This window comes from Balearica regulorum, chromosome 10, assembly GCF_011004875.1.
Source record: "Balearica regulorum gibbericeps isolate bBalReg1 chromosome 10, bBalReg1.pri, whole genome shotgun sequence".
NCBI lineage: Eukaryota > Metazoa > Chordata > Aves > Gruiformes > Gruidae > Balearica > Balearica regulorum.
In genome coordinates, this window is record NC_046193.1 from 6,121,893 (window position 1) to 6,140,664 (window position 18,772).

An 18,772-nucleotide genomic window follows, 5' to 3' on the forward strand; every position below is an offset into this window, starting at 1 on the left:
GAAAGAAAGAAATGAAAAGACAGTAATGGAGTCAGGAGTGGATCTGTATTGAAGCTCATTGGGAAAATTATATTACAGGAACGTCAGGAGTCCACGGAAGGCAGAAAATGGAGAGACGCGGGGTGAGGTCGAGCAGACGCATCTTGCTGCCAAGGGTTGGGCTGGGTGTTGGGCCCAGGGGTGGGCATCAGACCCCCTTGTATCCATGGTGGGTGGTTGCTGCTGTTTGGTTCCTGTTTTTACTGTAGCAGCAGGGAAGCTGGGTCGTGAGTTGGGCTTGCTGGGCTGTAAAAATGCAAAGTCAAACACCACAAATTTTAGGCTCCAAACTTTGAGCTTGGAGCTTTGCCAAAGAACAAGAGGCTGAAGGGCCAAGAGAGGGTGAGCGAGCTTCTCAATCTCAAAAAGGGGTGCACGATCCTTTCTCAAACCAGGACACTGGGGTGAAGAATGTGAATGATCCCACCGGCCCAAAGGGTCGCTCAGCTGACCCTCGCTCAGGAAAGGGGAATAATTTCCCTGGCAAAACAAGGCCAGCATAGGGAAATGGCCTGAGATTTGTGTGTTGTGTCCCTGGGCAGTTTGTTGGGTTTCCCTCCTTGCTGGGTGTGCATTTTCCTGGTGTAGTGGCAATGCCAGCATCGCCGGTGCTTGGGGGCCAAGTCAAACTCCAGAAGCCTTTGCTTACGTTTCTGTTGTGTAAACTCATAATAATGGACTTTCACAATGAAGCGTGTAATTTGCTTGATAGATTGTCAGGCCATCTTTATGTATAATTGTTGTGAAACTGCAGCGATGGGCGAGCCCTGATACGCCTCCCAACCCCCCACCGAGGCTCTGCCTTGTGTCCTGCTGCTCCAACCACCCCTGTTCGCAGCGTCCAAAGCCATGGGTCCTCCTTGGGAAGTTTCCTCTTAGGTTTTCAAGGGTGCTGTTCACCCCCCTGACAGTACATTGTCTTTGCTCAATCTCATCTCCTCCTCCTTGTTTGCCATTCCCCCTCTGCTCTGGCACAACCTCTCTTGGTCCCAGAGCAGGGCTGTGCACAGTGCTGGCCATGGGTGCTGGCAAAGCCCTGGACCCTGCTGAGTGCTTCACCTGGGTGCTGTCAGCATTGCCCCCATGGCAGAAGAGGATGGCAAGAAAGGGTGGAGGTGGATGTCCCACAGGGATGGAAATGAGTCCTGAAGACCCATCCGCTCTTGGCAGCTGGGAGGCTACCCCTTGTCCCGTGGGAAGGCCAGGGGTAGATGGATGAGTGTTGGGGTCACTGTGAGCTGTTGCATTGGGAAGAGCTGTTTGGTGACCAGCTGAGCTTGCAGGAGGTTTGGGTGTGTTGGGGTGACGCCTGGCCGGTGGTACAGGTGAGGCAGGATGGGGGGTGTGATAGTGATCCATCACTGGCTCATCCGTCCTGTTTTGGAGGCTCTGGACACAACAGCAGCTCTTGGCTGGTGGAGAAACGCGGCCTGGGGGCCGGGTCTGGGCAGGCTGAGGGTGTGTGCATGGGGGTTTGCTTGGCCCTCGCTTCTGCTTGCTTCCACCTCCCTGAAACCTCCCCCTGATGCCAGGAGCTGGGGGGAGGGCTTTACTGCCGCTTTTCTGAAAGTTTGAGCAAAGCTGGTTATAGCTATGGTGGGTTTTTAAGAGCAAAACACCTCTAAAAAGTCCTTTACAGGATTTTTTACATTGTGATTACTTAGAATCATAGAATGTCCTGAGTTGGAAGGGACCCATAAGGATCATTGAGTCCAACTCCTGGCTCCATACAGGACCAGCCGAATCAGAGTATATGACTGACAACGTTGTCCAGACGCTTCTTGAACTCAGTCAAGCTCGGTGCTGTGACCACTTCCCTGGGGGACCTGTTCTAGTGCCCGACCACCCTGTCAGTGAAGAGCCTTTTCCTGATATCCAACCTAAACCTCCCCCGTCACAGCTTCATTCCTCAGGTTCTGTCACTGGTCACCAGAGGGAGGAGATCAGCGCCTGCCCCTTCGCTCCCCCTCGTGAGGAAGCTGTAGGCCGTGATGAGGTCTCCCCTCAGTCTCCTCTTCTCTAGGCTGAACAAACCAAGGGACTTCAGACTCTCCTCATATGTCTATCCCCTCTAGACCCTTCACCATCTTTGTTGCCCTCCTTTGGATGCTCTCCAATAGTTTTATGTCCTTTTTGTACTGTGGCACCCAAAACTGCACGCAGTACTCAAGGTGAGGCCGCACCAGCGCAGTGTAGAGTGGGATGATCCCTTCCCTGGGCCGGCTAGCAATGCCGTGCGTGATGCACCCCAGGGTACGGTTGGCCTTCCTGGCAGCCTGGGCACACTCTTGACTCATGTTCAACTTGCCGTCAACCAAGACCCCCAAGTGCCTTTCAGCACAGCTGGTCTCCAGCGTCTCATCACCCAGTCTGTGTGTATAGCCAGGGTTGCCCCTTCCCAGGTGCAGAATCTGGCACTTGCCCTTGTTAAACCTTATGTGGTTGGTGATTGCCCAGTTCTCCAGACTATCCAGATCTCTCTACAAGGCCTCTCCAAGGCCTACTTCAGTGTTTTAAACTGGTGATTTAAACTGCTTGGTCACATTTATATTGCGGTGGTGGTGGGGGCCCAAGTTACTGATCAGCGTGCCCGACCCCTCTCAGGCTGCGGGAGGATTGCTGGTGGCACTGGGGACACAAGAAAGATGCCACATGGGTCTCCGGATGGTTTTGAGCCGGGAAATTTTGGGCGCTCCCCTTGGGGCTTGCTGGGGGCACGGGGTGGTAGCATTTTGGTGTGTTCTGGGGGGGATTGCTGCACACTGAAAATATGCCTTAGCATAAAAACTTAATAACGGAGGAGCTCTCGCTGCGCTGCGAGGTGCCGTATGGAAATCCCCACGCGGCAGCAGATAATAAACGAGGTGCTTTTTAAAGCTCGCACATCACAGCACAGCGAGAGGTGATGCCTTAAAATAAATCGATCGTAAGTGGTTTCCAGTGCAAACTTTCTAACAACCTCCACTTGAATGAAAGGCGAAGAGCTAAAGGGGAGGATTTCAAAGGCACAAAAGGTGTCATCCCCACGGCGCGGGGAGCTGCGGGCCCGCCGGGGTGCAGGCATGATGGCTGGCTGCGCGTTGGGTGCCCAGGAATGCCCTTCTGCATCTCATGGGAACTTCTCTGTTGTTGGTACCATGCTGAGCACCGCAGGGAGGGGAGCCGCTCCTTCAACTTCTTGGCATCTTATCATGGGACTCTTTTCTCCAAAATAAGGAAGGATAAGGAAGGATTTATTTTTTTTCTTTGGAGACTGGGTACTAAGACCTGGCTGGGCAAATTCCTCCTTCTCCTGCCCAAGTGGCAAGCTGTATCACTTCCTTTTTATTTTTCTTTTTTTTTTTAAAAAAAGTTCCCCCAAGCTCTAAGTAAAATTGATTTTTAAGTGAAACTATCTCTTATAATTGCTGCTGAAATGCCTTGTGGTTATTGTAATGGATTTTGAACTGTGACAAGTCCTGCCTGATGATCGTAACTGGAGCTCCACAGATTATTTCAGTGTGGTTTAGGGAGTGCCGGTGGATTGAATGATCGGAGTTTCTCTGAGGAGGCGGGGCTGCAGCAGCGGGCTGAGATGCAGACTAACATGTTTGCTGATCCTCCCGACACCGCAGAAGCTGAGGCTGCCCTGAGACCTTGTGCTGTAAGGTGTCATCTCCTGAAACCCTTCGTGGGAGCCGTGTCCCTCTAGTCTGCCAAGCCCACCACTCGCCCATCCCGTGGGAGCTGCAGCACACTGGTATGGGGGGAAAAAGGAGATGGAAGGAGCCCAGGGCAGCACCACCTCCTCCCCAGCTTAATGAAGCTCCCACCCTCGCGTTTCCCCAGCCCTGGCCTGCTAGCAAATGCATCTTGACCTGAATTATTTCTGGTCGTCTGAAACCTTATTGTGCAGCACGCGAGCTGCTCGTCACCCAGCAAATAAGAACTGCGGGAGAAAGTCCCCAAGCCCTTCCCATCGTGGCAGAGCTCCAGCAGACCCACAGCACTGTGCTGGCATGCCGTGTTCGTGCCCAGTAGCTTGCCCACCCTGTCCCCACCGTGCCAGTGCCACCAAGCACAGAGCAGGGCCCTGGCATTAGCTGTCCCCAAAGCAGCCGGTAACAAGAGCCATGGGGAGCAGCACTTGCCAGGCTTTTAGCTTTGGGGTGCACAGCTGGCAGCCCTCTCATTAGCAGCTCTGCCGCAATTACTGGGGGGCTCGGACTGGGATGGGCAGCCCTGACGCTGCCGGGACACATCTGTCCCACCCACAGCTGACAAACGGCACTGGAGCCACGTTTGTTGGGCGGGTTGTATCCATCACCCCCGGGGGTGCTGGTGACATGCCCCAGCCCTTCGACACCACCCGGGAGCCGGCTATTGATATTCCAGCTTCATCCCAAGAGAGGCTTTCTTCCTTGCCAGCCAGGATTTTGTTTAGGCAATTTAAGACTGGTTAGACCTTAACTGGTCTGACTGCCATGGAAGTGGTAGGAAATGGCATCAAGAACAGACTGGGCTTTCTCTGCCCTGCTCATCTAGTGAGCTGATGCTCCAGAAGAGAGCAAGAGGTGTGAAATGAGCACGATTTAAAGCTGCTGGGCTTGGATTTACCACCCAGCACAGCCTTTGAAAAGCCGTTTGCATCCTTAGTTTTCTTCTCACCATCAAATACTCCCTAAAATTTAGGTAAAAGGGATGCCTGATGTGCAGTCCTGAGTCCTCTTCCTCTTGAGGATGCTAATGAAATGCATGCGAGGGTCCCGATGGCAGTTTGCTGCAGCAGCTCCATCGCCTGCTGGCCCCAGGGATGAGTTCGGATGAGGCTGAGATGGAGCAGGTTGCTCCTGCGGCTGAGGGACAGCAAGTGACGGCTGTCAGAGCACTGGCCTGGACAAGCACATCCTCCGTTATCAACTCTCCTATCTCAGAGGCTTGTGGTGTTTGCCCTAGTTTGGACCTGCTGGGGAATATCCTCTAGTTCCTCACCTCTGCCTTTTTCGAGCTGCAGAGCAGAGCGTAGCTCTTTGGAGCCCCGTTCCCACCGCTCTGCTGGCTGGGGGCAGCCCAGGTACCCCTGGGCAGGGACGGTGTGGGGAGCCCTGCTGCCACCTCCTGCTCAGCTCTTCCTCTGGCTAAATAGCAGGATCTCAGAGCAGAGGTCCCTGCTTTCTTCTCCATCAACTGTAGAAGATGCAGAAGGGTACCGTAGCATGGCAGAGGGGATGGAGCAAAGTGCTTTTTCGCAGGTCCTGAACAGAGGAGGCAAGTGTGCCTGGTTTGGCTTCCCAAGGGACCGCCTGCATCCTGAAGCCAGGCCGAAGCACCTTCCAGCAGGGCTTCACCATGATGGCATTTAGCAGTACAGTTTAAAGGCATATCTGACACGGGAGCAGGGTTTGCTGCCGTATGCCCAGGGTGAAAGGCAGGAGGACGCGGAAAGCGGCAATGCCGGTGTAGCTGAACTCCTTCTGCTGGCTCCGCGCAGGGGAGGGGGACAGTGAGAGAGGCCAAGCCTGCCTGTGCCTGCCTGTACCTGGCCCTGTCTCTCCATCCTGCATCCCGTGTCCCTGTCTCACTGCTGGCGGAGGTGGGAACAGAGCCAGCACCGGTGTGTTCACCCCTCCCTCCCCAGGAGGCATCGCGTGGGTGAAGACAGGAGCCGGGGAGGGTCTGAGCAGCTGAGCTGAGGCTTTGCTATTGCTGGTCCCCAGGGGCAGGCGTCCCCGTAGGGCCACAGGGCACAGCCCCCTGCCCTCCTTCCCCCGTCCTGGGGCGCAGTCAGGGCGATTGGGAGCAGGGGCAGAGCTGCTCTCTGCTTGCGGTTTCGGAAAGCTAGTGTCAGCCCTCGTGGAGGGCAGAAATGCCGGGAGAAGGGTCATGGAGAGGGGCTTTTCTCCAAGAGCTGAAGAGCACGCCCAGCAAAGCTCAGCTGCCGCAGGATGCTGGTTAGCTGCACTGTCCTTTTGCCCTTGGTGCTTTTCCGTTTGCAAGAAGTTAAGCTCTTCTGGAGGCCTGAGCGATACTTTGGGGTAGGAGAAACGCCGCGGGCAGCGATGTTCTCCCTTTCCTCCCCTACCTCCGCAATCACATGGCTACCTCTGTGCTTGGGGTGTTTCACTCCTCCCCTCCCTGTGGCTGTTACGACTGGTGGTGGTCCTTCTTACTGGTAAAAACTGTGGCTCTGGAGGAGAACGAGCGGAGGCAGAAGCTGGCAGGGGAACAAGAGCCACGTGCTGCTGGTCTGCAAAGCCGGGAGTTACTGACATGGTCAGTAAAATGATGAAAGTTGGGGCTCATCCCAGGCTCCCGGGACCGGGTGCTGGCCGTGCCGCTGCCCTGCATGGATTCTGCAGCAGCTCTGGCTCTGGTTTTGCTCCAGGTTTGTGCTTGTAACCCTCGCTGATGGCGAGGCTGGCTCTGTGGAGGTGTCCCCCCGCTCGCTGCCCTGCCAGACCCCACAGCGAGCACCAGCTGGTTCAACACCGGGGTCTGGCAGCCCTTGGAGGGTTTACCACCTGCTCTTTGCTATTCACTGGGGCTTTATTTGTCCTCCCGTGGGCAGGAGAGCATTAGCAGCCAGCGCCAGCCCCAGCTCCATCCTCCCCCGGGGACGGGCTGGATCCGGGTGCCTGAGGAGGAGAGACGGGCTCCAGGCACCCGTTTCCCTCCGTGCGGCCAAGGGAGTTATTGACAAACAAGTTAGTGCTCTGCAAGAAAAACGCTGCAGCATGTTTGAAGCTGCCTCCTTGATCAATACTCAGCCGTGGCTGGGCCTGCCGCCGACTGGATTTCAGATGCCGGCTGCGAGGGTAATAAGAGCCCTGGGATCAACTGTCTCGGAGATTATTACAGGATGAGATGCTTCGCTGCTTTACAGTGTTTATTCAAGATTTATATTCCCTAAGTGTATATAAGGCGTTGTAGTCTTTTGTCGCCGGTTGATCATTTTTTGATGGCGGTGTGCGCGCTGTGCTGCTGTGGTTTGCTTAGGGGTGTGCGCGGCAAGTTCGGTGAACGCCCGGAGCTGGTGGCAGGAGGTGGGACCGTGGCACAGCGAGAAGGTGCCCTGTGCTCCAATGCATGCAGGCAGACCAGGATGGAGGCGCGTGGAGCACGTGGAATGGGCTTTCACCTTTCTGGATGCTCCAAGGTGATGGATGCGGTTTTGGGGTGCCCCATCCACGAAGAGGGGATTGGTGCTAGAGGAGAGGGCTTGAGCCATCCTCATTCCTCTGTTGTGGTAGAAAAAGAGCTGCAAAACCAGCTGCTAGGGGGTGTTCCCGCCCGGGATTTGGGTTGCTTGTCTTCATCATGTGTGTTTGGTTTTCACCTTCTCGCCTTAACCTTTTACCTGTGTTTTCTTGCTTTGGGAGGAGGGCTGGGATGATGAGATGCTGCGTGGCCCGATCGTGCAGGGCTGTTTTAATCTCCAGCAAAGATCTCTCCTTCTAGCTGTGTGCTCCGGTGCGGGAGGTTAATACACTCCATGCCGTTTGGGAGGTGGTGAGGTGAGGATGGCAATGGCCGCACGGATGGGAGTTAAATGAAAGTTTAGCAGGAGCAGCTCTCCCTCGGAGCAAATATCCCTGGGCACACACAGCTGCTGCGTGCCGGGCCGTTGCTGGGCTCTTCCTTACCAGCTGCAGGGAGAAGCCAGGGAAAGCACATCCCGGGCTCCCCGAGGAGCATCCCTCAGCATCAGCACAGGCGTGGGTTGCTTCATTTCCGTGGGGAGGCTCGGGACACGGGTGGCGCTGCTGCCTTTCCGCAGGGCTGCTCGGTCTCCTCTTGCAGGGTGTTTGCCGTAATCCTGTTTTATAAATCCAGCCTTGGCCTTTGACCTCGCCGTGCCGCTCTGGTCTCTGCTCCGCTGCCTCCCAAGTTAAACCCACTGGTGTGACTGCAGCAGAACGGCCAGGGCATACTTATTGCCGGGGGGCTGGGAATTGAGAGTTAGCAAAGTGTTGGACCGGTTTCCCTTGGAAGCCGCTATGCAAAAAATTGGCGCAGAGATCTAGATGTGATGAGGGAGAAGGGGTGACGAGGAGGAGGTGGGCAGCACCCTTAGGTGCTTGCAGCGTCGAGGACGGTCCCTGCGCACACTGGCCCCTCAAGCAGCGGGGATGCCAACGGCAGGGACGGTCCCCTCCGCCTAGAGAGGAGGTTGTAGTCTCTGCCTGCGCCAGCTCCCATGCTCGGAGCGTTTCCCACCACCTCGCTCCCAGCAGCCTTGGGGCATCGGACCGACCGCCCCCCAAAAGGTGCTGCCGTGGGTGGGCGCGCATGGGTGAGCCGTGCTGGGGGGGGGGTGGGTGGGCTTGTGGGCGATCAGGACTGAGAAGCGAGGTCCTGGGACGAAGCGGGGTAAAACCAGCAGCCAGGCGTTTGGATGTGTCCTCCTCTAGGCAGACCAAATGTCACCCACCTCGTCCCCCCTCTCCTTTCCCGCATGGCTTTCGGGAAGGAGGGCACACACCCAGTCGTTGCTGTCTTTGCCACCACCTGCCCTTCCCATGTCCGTGCCATCCTGGGAGAGCTGGTGCGCTGAGCAGGGAGCTCCTGATAGATCTGCCCGGGTGAGCAGCGAGGCGGAGAGGAGTGCTGTGCGGAATACGAAAGAGGCCGGGGCACAATAAAGCCCACGCAGCACCTTCCCCCTCGCAGACCCCCGCCATCGGGATCTCCAGACGCCAATCCCCTGCAAATCTCCTGCTGGCCTTTTATGACCTGCAGAGTCATTTCAATTCAGTGTTTTCAGCCTCTAAATCTCCCGTCCTTAGCCCTTGGTGACTTCTGGGGAAAGAACCGCGCTCCTTAAAGTGCCACGGCCAGGGCAGTCCCTGTACCAGTGCCTGCTGGAAATTTGCAGGTATTTCACACCCAGGCTTTATTTTTGGTAATTCCTTTAATTTTTCTTCCTGTTGGAAGCACACAATTGACAACCCCAGGTCTGAAGCCCCCGGGAGGTTTGGGTGGCTGCCGTGTACGGGCACGGGACCCCTGCCTAGCTCCCCGATGCGCTGCCTGCACCTGGGCATCTCGCAGTCTCTGCACGCAGCACACCTTGAGATGGACTGATTGATCTGTAACACTTGAAAAATAATGGTTTAATCATTATTAAGGATTAGAAATAATTCTTGAGCTGTATCGATCACGATAACGTTATTCATGATGAACTCATTTGGCATTAATGGGGACGTCCTGCAGCAGTGTGCGGCTCTGGGCAGACCTGTCACCTTCCCTGGGGAGACACGGCTGGGGCGTGTTGCTGGGGCAGCAGCACCTTCCTGGCCCTAAAACACGACTCCAGGTCCTGCTTGTGAGCAAACCTGTCCTAAATAGCCCCCTCGGGAGCCCCGACTTTGTGGAGGGTCCCAAATCCAGCAATTGCCCATCCTGTTCATGGCAGCAGCCTGTCTCTGGGCAGGGGCTGACTGGGGCTCCCCGCCAGCCTGAACAGGATGGGGCTGCTCCCACGGGAGCCCCCCAACATGGCATCGCTCCAGGTGTGTCCCCCGGCAGGGATGGAGGTGGGTAGAGGATCCCCTGTTGCAGAGGAGGGTGGCTGGCTGCCCTCTTGGTCCCTCTCTCCTCCCAGTCCCCACCTCCATCATGACATCAAAATGTCTTCAGTGAGGAAAACGCTGCAGAAGCAGCAGCTGGGACTCTCGGGGGGCGCTTGTCCCAGGGTGGGTGTCCGGCGGCAGCCGGCAGCCAGCACAGCACCCTGCTATGGCTGTGTCATCCTGCTGCGGGCTCCCCGTCCCTGCAACCTGCTATTTATCAAAAGGGAACATCTGGATTTTTATTTTTTTTTAAACAAAGTTGTGTCCAGATCGACTTTGATGAATTGACATTTTCCAGAGGAAAAATATTTTCCATCGAAGTGTCGTTCCTGGGTGTAGCCGTCCCTTACTGCACCATTTGCAGCCCTCCAGGCACTTCGCATGAGGCGATGAATAGCTAAAGATGTCCATAAATCTTACCCTGGCCCATAATAAACAAACACGCTCTTATCAAGTATAGAAAAATGCATATTTTATCACTGCTGCCTTAAACGCAACTCAGAATAAATGCTCGCCTTTAATCAGCCATTTCGATATATAAAGGGAGCACAAAAGCTTGGGGGGATGAGGTGCAGAATATGGGCTACAGCTTTTCTAGGCAGCTCTGGGGAGGTAGGGCTGGGGCTGTGCAGGCGAGTCCCCCCCAAAACTGCCCAGAAAATGAACTTTAGTTGGCTTTGCTGTCCAGCCACGCATTCTCTCCCTTTGTCTTCTCTCCACGACCAGAGCGGTAGGTATTTTGCTTCAATGCTCAGCTGATACCTGATCTTTCCTCTTGGATGCTGACCATTGAATGCAAGCACTTTGATTTGGAAATCAAGATTAAAAAAAAGAAAAAAGATTAAAAGGGAGAATTTCGACCAGTGTGTGCAGAGATTATGCGGTGATGGATATGCATTTCCCTGCACCTGATAAGAACAAGCTGCATTCTGTGACTGGGGATGGCCAGATTTATGATGTTTTTCACCGCTCATCACCTTACTTTCGAGTACCTGTGCTTCGCTGCGCTCCCCGTAATCCAGCACCCGCTGTCGTGACCCTGCTCCCACCACGCTGCCAGGGATGGGTGCTGCTGCTGTCACGCAGGCAGCAGGGGCATGGAGAGGAGACACTGTGAAGCCTTGGGGCTTCCTTTCTGCCGAACATCCACTTGGAAGCGCTGAGGGGTTTTGCATCCCCGTGTGCTGATGGGAGTGCCAGTGGAACTGGTAACAGCGGGGATGGATGGTGTCTGCGGCGCGTGCGGCTGTGCCCAGGGCTCCTGCCTGCCTCTCCAGAGTTTGTCGTCTCCTGCATCCGTGCTTCTATACCCAGGCCCTGGGGAAATAAATTCCCAGGGACAGAGCTAGAATACTGCCCCTTTGCTGAGCTTGTTTTATTCTGGGCTTTGTGGTTCACAGCGTGCAGGTTGGGTGCAGGAGGCTTAGGAGTGTCTCTGCAGTGCTCCCCAGGCAGTGATCTGGGGTTTTTAGGAGCTGGCAGCAGCTAAGATGGCTCTCGTCATCTCTGTTAAAGCCTTGTGCCTGTCTGTCACTGTTAGCTGAGCACGGTCCTGCCCGGTGCCCTCGTGTGCTGGCCAACACAGGGCTGGGCCTTTGACAGGGACCGCAGGAGCACAGCGATGCCAAGCATGTGCGGTCCCAGACGGCGCCGGGACTGCCAGCTGCTGGGACGGGCCTGCGGATGCTCTGCTCTGCCTTTGCTCCTTCCTCTTCCTCCCAGCCGATTTGGAGTCTGGAGGCGGCCAGGGCTCCCCTCCCTGCCCACGCTCTGGCTGCCGGCATTGCTTGCGTGGAGCAGAGCATTGGGGAGGTTTAGATTGGTTATTAGGAAAAATTTCTTCACTGAAAGGGTTGTCAAGCACAGGAACTGGCTGCCAAGGGAAGTGGTTGAGTCACCATCCCTGGAGGTATTTAAAAGACCTGTAGATGTGGCACTTACGGACGTGGTTTAGTCCTGAACTTGGCAGTGCTGGGTTAACTGTTGGACTTGATGACCTCTGCGGCGTGCATTCCCTGGGAGCCTTGTAAAGCCGATGGCTGCTGGGGAGCAGGCGGGCTGTGCCGGGTGCTGCGAGGCTGCAGAGATAAATCCTGCGTCCCTGTGAGAGGCAAGGGTGCCCATCACCCCAGGGTCCGGGTGGCCCTCGGCTCTGCAGGCTGGCTCAGGACACCATGCTACCTCTACCTGGGCTTTGGTGTGACTCAGGTTGTCCAGCCCCGGCAGGCAGCTCCCCAGGCAGCTGCCCGCACCCGCAGGGCCTGGGGCTGGCCGAGGGATGGAGGCAAAGGTCTGGGTCACTCGGTTTGCTCTCAGCCTGCCCGTACTGCCTGCTGCCTCTGGAGCCGTCAGGGTGGAGATGCTATTGTCTCCTTTGAAGCCTCCTGCGCTTTAGTGGGAGACGGTTGTGCTTGTCCCAGCCTTGGGTGAGCCCTGGCCAGGCAGCTCAGCCCCGGAGCCTCCCGCTGCAGGCAGCAGTTGCAGGCAGGCTGCGTCTCACAGCTGGTTCCTCTCCGGCTCACCAGCTCCCTGGGAGCGCTGGCGTGTCGCAGATGGGCCCAGTGCCCCTGAGCTGGTGGCCCTGGCCGTGCGTCAGGGTGAAGGAGGGCACGGGCACGTGAAGGGGTCGATCCAGGTGGGCAGAGCCGTGCACCTCTGGGCCCCAGCGCTGGGGCATTTCAAGGGTTTTTTGGAAGCATTTTTGAAGGGTCTGCCCTGGCCTGCAGAGAGCTGGGGGCCGTTGGCGTGGGGACCCAGGTTCAGCCCTTGCCCTGCGCCACAAATGAGAGGCTGCCTGGCTCCAGCCGTAACGCCAGCAGCCGCCGAGCGGTGGTGGCTCAGCCCTGGTTGAGTTCCAGTGGCAGCAGTTCCTCTGGAGACACTGGCTGGTTCCAGGAGAGAGAACCGGCCACGAGAGCAAGCAGAGGAACACTGGCTTTCTGTGCCTGGCACCTCCTTCTCCAGGTATTGCTGCCTTACATGCTTGCCTCCTGCCCCCTGCCCGCGTGGCGGAGAGGTGTTAGGGTCCCCAAAACGGAGGGATGGTGGGTGCTGGGGTGGCATCCACGGTCCCGGCTTGACATGGGCCGTGCCTGGCTCCTCTCGCTTTCCCCGGGCTCACTTCTCCTCTCCCACTTGCTTTGCAGAGACTTGCCAACGCAGCGGAGAAGTTCCAGAAGGCTCACCACTGGCAGGACAACATCCGGGTAAGGCTCCGTGCACCCCGACTGCTCCCACACCCTTCCCTCCCTGCAGTCCGAGCTCTGTGGAGGCCCCAGCCTCAGGGATGACTCCTGGCACAGGAATCGGCTCCTTGTCCCATCCCTGCTCCCATCCCTCGGCTCTTCCTTCCCTCCTTGCCCGCGTTCTCAGCTCCCTCGTGAGCGACCGCTGGCGATGCCGTGCTGCTCGGCATGCTGGCGGCCCTGGCACCACTGCCTGCCAGCACTAACGAGGGTAAATGAAATGATTTTGAGCTCGTTTCCATTGCACGCTGTAAGGAGAAGGCAGGAGGTGAAGGTCGAGCTGGCAGCTCAACACTGAGGCTTTGGGAGCTGGGGAGACTCTTCCCCCCTCCCCGCCCCGGCGGCCGGTGGGTTTGGTGCCGAGCGGGGTCTGGCACGGGGCGACGGCAGCGCCTGTGGTCACGCACCAGCTCGTCTGCGGCACCTGACAGCAGTTGTGGTGGGGGCTGTTGCTGGGGGAAGGAGCAATCTGGGCTGGGAGAGGGAAGATGCGGGTTTAATGATTGCATTTGACTTTGTAATTCTGGCGGTGATAGCACTCAGCGGGAACCTGAAGGATTCTGCCTGGAAATGCTCTCAAATTATAACAATAATACAAAAGGAAGGAAAGATTGTTTTCCTTCTAGTGTAAATGGAGTCTACAATAAAAAAATACTCCTGAGCCACCCAGCTCCTTCCTCTGGGTCAGGCCAGATCCTGCCTGGCCCCAGGGAACCCCCTGCAGTCACCGAGGGGCTGGCCCCGCTGCCCGGCCTTGCTGGTGCGTTTTGGGGGGTATTCCTCTGTCTGCAACCGCGATCCGCTCAGGGAGGACAGGGGATGAGGACCTGGAGCCACATCCCACTCGCACGGACCCTCCTGCCGTTGGTGGCGGGTTTGATGCAGAGGGGAGGAGGCAGGAGGAGCAGAAGAGGAGGCAAGGTGTCGAGCTGCTCGGCTTTTGTTTGCCACCTGGCCGGTGTGGGGTGGACGCTCGTGGCCGGTTCCCGTCCCCGCGGGAGCTGCGTCCCGTAGGCACCCGGGGAGGCTGAGCTCACAGGGGCCTTCCCTTCATGAGCGGACGCAGCCTCGCCGAGGAGAGGTGAGGTGTCCCTGTCCAGCAGGCAGTTGTCACCGTCACTGGCAGTGACCAGGACCTTTCTGCGTGAGAACGCTGCTGAACTACTGTCACCTCTTTCTGGCAGACCGGTGGAGAGGGGTGAGGAGGATAACAAGGTTTGGTGTGGGCACAGGCTGATCCTAGGGCTGGTGCATGGAGCGAGCCCTGCCTCCGCGCTACCTGCGGCGCTGGCCCGGACCAGCCATGTCCCCAGGGGACACCCCAGGAGACACCCCAGGGGCATCGTGGCAGCCCCGTGCACCCCGCGCTGGGCTGGGCCCCAGGGGTGGATGCCCTCCGGCCGGGGCACGGGCAGGGTGGGCAGAGCCGGAGCAAGGCCCCTGTGTTTTGCCGCAGCCCTCGGTGCTTCTGTTCGTCCCCTGGGCCACGCTGCGGGGGCTCCTGCCGCAGGGCCCCTCCACACCCCACGGAGTTCCCTGTCCATCCAGACCCGGCTGCCTTGAGCTGTGAGGCGCTAACAGTCGGGATCCAAAACACGTCGGGAAAGGCTGTAGCGCTGGGGAGCTCTTGGCTCGTTTTGCCATTCACGGCACAAACCTTTCAGAAATCCACTTTCCTAGAAAAAATATTTTTAATAGCACTGTTTGCAACCACTTAATCAAGGTAATTAGGAGCGAGTCACCCAGAAACAATGTGCAGCGATGCGTCACAGCAGAGCTCGCCGCAGCTTTATCAGGACAGCCCAGACCTGGCTGGGACACTTGATGGACTGGCCCGGCTCTGTGCACAGCACCCGGGGCGCTGGCTGGCTGCTCCCCCCTCAGCAGGCAGCCCTTCCAAGCCCTGCCTGCCCCGGCCCTGCCTGCCCCGGCCCTGCCTGCCCTACATCAGCCCCAGTTCCCGGGCAGAGCAGAGGGATGGAAGGGCAGCGGACATGGCTCTCAGTGCTGGGGTTGAACCTCCTTTTGCTGTCCTTTGTCTGTAAAATGGCAGGGCGCGGTCAGACCCGCATGCCAGCACCGGCGACACCGGCTCTGCTGCTGCCCTCACCTTGTTGCCGGTGCTGGCACGGGCAGCGGGCAGGGAAGGCGGCGGCGCAGCATCCCCAGCAGCTCCTCTCTTCCCTTCCCAGTGAGCGGCTCGTTCCTTCTGGCCGCAGCTCTCCCCTCCTCTCCCGGTGCGTCGCGTCCTAACCTCGTGCCGGAATCGATGACGGATTGCGGCGAGCGCGGTTATTTTTGTGTTTCCATCCGAAGGCGCGCTGGCAGATGCTGAGTGTTTGCGCTGCATTAGTGCTAATGGCAGCCCCATTAAACCTCGCTGCAGATGGGTTGCTATGGAAGTCCGGGGGAAAATGAAACAGGAGCAGGAGCCCGAGCGGCTGGGAGGCTGCTCTCAGCAATCGCTCACGATACATCTCTACGGGGAAAGTTTCTTTTTTCCCTTTTTCTCCCCTTTTTTTGCCTTTCCCAGCCACACACCAGCTGTGCTGGCCTTCCCAAAGGGGTTGAGTTCAGTTTCCCACCTCGGGAGGGGCTTTGCAAAATGCTTCCCCCTTCCCAAAATGGTCCCCTCGCCCCGCACTGTCCTGCCCCATCCCTGCTCCTTGTCCTCACCCCCCACACCTCCCGGCCAGGCCAAGCTGGGGCCGTGTCCCCGCGTGTCCCCAGAGCTCCCCTGCACACCGGAGCACTTTCCTTGGCCGAAAGCAGTCTTAGCCCTGGGGTTCCCCGGGCAATGGCACCAGGGCACCCCTCACGTCGTCCCTCCGGCTCGTTTCACTCCGGGGCTGGGTGGCAGCTCGGGGTGGCACGGTGGCCAGGGACAGCAGAACGGCAGGGCAGGCTGCAGTTCAGGGCCGTTGTATCACCCCCGGTGATTTGAAGCGGGGAGAGGCTCTGTCCTTCCCCTCCTGCACAGCAAGGGTCCCTCAGGGACGCACGTCCACCTGCCAGCGAAGGCTAGCGGAGCTCCCACCACGGGGCACTGCGACCACCTGGCACTGCTGCAATAAAAGACCACAAAAAGCTCCCAGTTTGCAGTGGCCCGGCCAACCAGTTTTCCCAGTGAGAAGCTTCTGGCCTCCATCCTAGCAGCCAGGGCTCTGCAGGGGTTCAGCTCTGCACAGAGCCACCGGCGTCTGTCCCTCAGGGCACGTCAGGGCTGTCCCCCTGCTCTGGGTGTCCCCAGCCGTGTCCCCCGGCCGAGGCAGCGGTGCTGAGCCCACGCGCAGACCATCCCCAGCAGCAGATGGAGGTGCCAGGCTGCAATACTGTTTACCAGGTTCCCGTCCTCTGTTTGCCGCCCTGCTCAGGCGAGAGACCTGCAAAATGTACCTATAAAAAATGCTGGAAGGTCCTGCTGAGTTTTTTGTAGCCATCCTCTGTATCAGTCCTTGCTGACAAGCCGGGTGCTTCCCATCAGGCGTCCCGGCCAGCTCCGTGTTCTCCCAGCTCGTCTCCACCCGCTTTCCTCCAGGGTTTTCCAGTGCCTTAGGTTCTTTTCCACCTCTTCAGCCTCAGCCCAGCACCCTCAGCAGGGGCTTGGGTGTCCATCCCGCACCCCCACGGTGCGTGGGAGCAGGGGACGCTGTCAGAGGCGCAGGTCTGCGCCGCCAGCCGTGAAACGCATCCCAGGGCTTCGGCATCACTGCGTGTCGGTCTGCTGGGGCAGCCAGAGCTATTTGTCCCTTTAAGGGACACTCTGACGCTGCGGAGAGCCATCCCCGCATTTATGTGCACTTGGCAGGATTATATAAATTGCCTTTAAAAGTTGACTTCTTTATAAGCCATTTTCTGCTTCATAAAATGTTTATTACTGTTGTTTTTCTCCCAGTTCTTCTTCCTCGCTGCGTTTTCCATTGCTACACTGGGAAGCTCCCCTCTTCCTCCGCCTGCTGCCCCCCTGCCTCCCACCTCTCCCCGCCTTTTGGGAGAGGAAAGGGGTGTTTGAAGGGTCAGAGCCCAGCAGGCCCTTTCTCCTTGGAAAAAAAAAAAAAAAAAAAAGTAGCTATACATTGAGCTGGGGCTGTAAGAGCTGCTGGGGACAGAGTTTAACTGCTGGGCGCAGCACGGGTGGCTTTGGGGTGCGGTGGCATGTGCGGAGGTGGCAGAGGGAGCACGGGCAGCCCCACGCCGCTGCCCCCATCCATAACCCCCTGCCTGCAAACACGCAAGCAAATAACAGAGCCCAGATAATTTCAAGCTCCATTAGAAACAAAACTCTGGGGAAAACCGGATCGCTGTTTGCCAAATGGAGAAGGACAGGAGGAATAACAGAGATTTCGCTCCCGGCCGCCCGAGGAAGGTGAGGGATAAAGCGGGGGGAACGCGGCGGCACAGCCGGATGCCCCTCTGCAGCCGTACGGCCCCGGATGCAGCATCCCTCTGGGTGCAGGGCCCTGCCAACCGGCTGCTCCGGCCGGCGCTGCCGCGGTGCGCCTGGCGCATGCCTGCGGTGGGAGCGGCGGCTGTGCTGTGTCGCGCGTGGGCGCTGGCGGCTGCTCCTGTGGGTTTGCCGCGGCGATGCAGGCAGGGCTTTGTGTTCAAAGCAGCGTTAGAAGGGCGGACGCCAGCTCCTTATCCCCCTTTCTTTTTTCTCCTCCTTTAATTACAGATCCTACTTATCGGCCAAGAACAGAAAGATCGTCGCTGTAACCTTGCACTTGCCCTTGTAGAAGGTTTACCTAAAAAGTTAGAAAATAAAATCAAATACTCTAATTTGCAGTCGTCTTGCCATTTCAAACCCAGTTTTCATTACAGCACAGAAAGTGCATTGAAGCTGTGTTTATAACCCCCTTTTAGATAACAAATCACATTTTCTTTTGGCTGGTGAGTGTGTAGAATTGATATTTTTTTTTTTCAGTTTAATGGGTTTGTGTGTTCAGGAATGATCTCCATCAACTGAGAGTCTTTATTGTGTTTGATATAATGTCAGCTTTCATTACGCTCGGAGAATTACTGTGTTAAAGCACCAACCTTGCTGTAGAGCTGTTCTGGCCGAAAAGCAGAACAAGAAAATCATTCACAAAACCCCCGTGTTGGTGCCGTTCCCTCCTAAAAGCCGAGGATGGGGCTGGAGGGGGCTCCCCTCTCCCCCGGCTCTGCAAGGCAGCGATGGTTCGGTGCGGGGGTTGCTGGCTTTCCTCTTCGTGCTGTTGTCTTGTCCCATTCCTTCCCATCCCATCCCTTTCTGTCCCTTCCCATCCCATCCCTTCCCATCCCTTCCCATCCCGTCCCTTCCTGTTCCGTCCCATCCCATCCCTTCCCATCCCATCCCTTCCCATCCCATCCCATCTCTGGCAGGGAGGGGTGGCTGCGTCTCATTCAAGGCAGCCTCGGAGGAGGGGGAGCGGACAGGAGATGCCATGTAAAGAAGAATAGCCGGTGAGGCGTGATCAGATAAAACATCTTCTCGGGGAGATGAAAAAACTGTTGACGGGTCACTTAAATATTTCCCCAGCTCTGTCAGAGAGGCAGAGGGAGGAAATTGCTTTTTTTAAAAAAAAAAAAAGATGCCAAGGCAGATTATGATGACTGTTTCCACCTGCCCCGGGTAACGCGTACAGCCTCCGCTGCTGGATAGGATGCGAGGGGACAGAGGATGCGAGGGACACGCATGGCGAGGGCTGCAGGAGAGCCATGGTCCCCACCAGGCTGGTCCTGGGTCCGTCTGACAGTCCGTGGTGGCTGGGGCTAACCCTGAATGGTTTCCTCATCCTGGGGACTGGGGAAGGATTCCTCCTGATGTGTATGGACAAGGGTAGCCCAGTAGAAATAAAAGGTTCAGCCCCTACCAGTCACTGCCGGTGTTTATCCTGATGCCCAGAGCCAGGCGTGGCTGTGATTGCAGCTGGGAATTCCACCCAGGAATTCATC

At 57.3% G+C, this 18,772-nt stretch overlaps 1 protein-coding gene across 2 annotated transcripts in view; it reads left to right on the top strand.

The window, feature by feature from the left end:
* The window catches only part of CACNA2D2 (calcium voltage-gated channel auxiliary subunit alpha2delta 2), a 222,084-nt gene that overhangs the window by 165,786 nt on the left and 37,526 nt on the right, over positions 1-18,772 (top strand). For both annotated transcript variants that reach the window (XM_075762895.1, XM_075762896.1), the window contains exon 4: positions 12,737-12,796. In XM_075762895.1, coding sequence (XP_075619010.1) covers positions 12,737-12,796 — 60 coding nt within the window. The remainder of the gene's footprint in view (positions 1-12,736; positions 12,797-18,772) is intronic.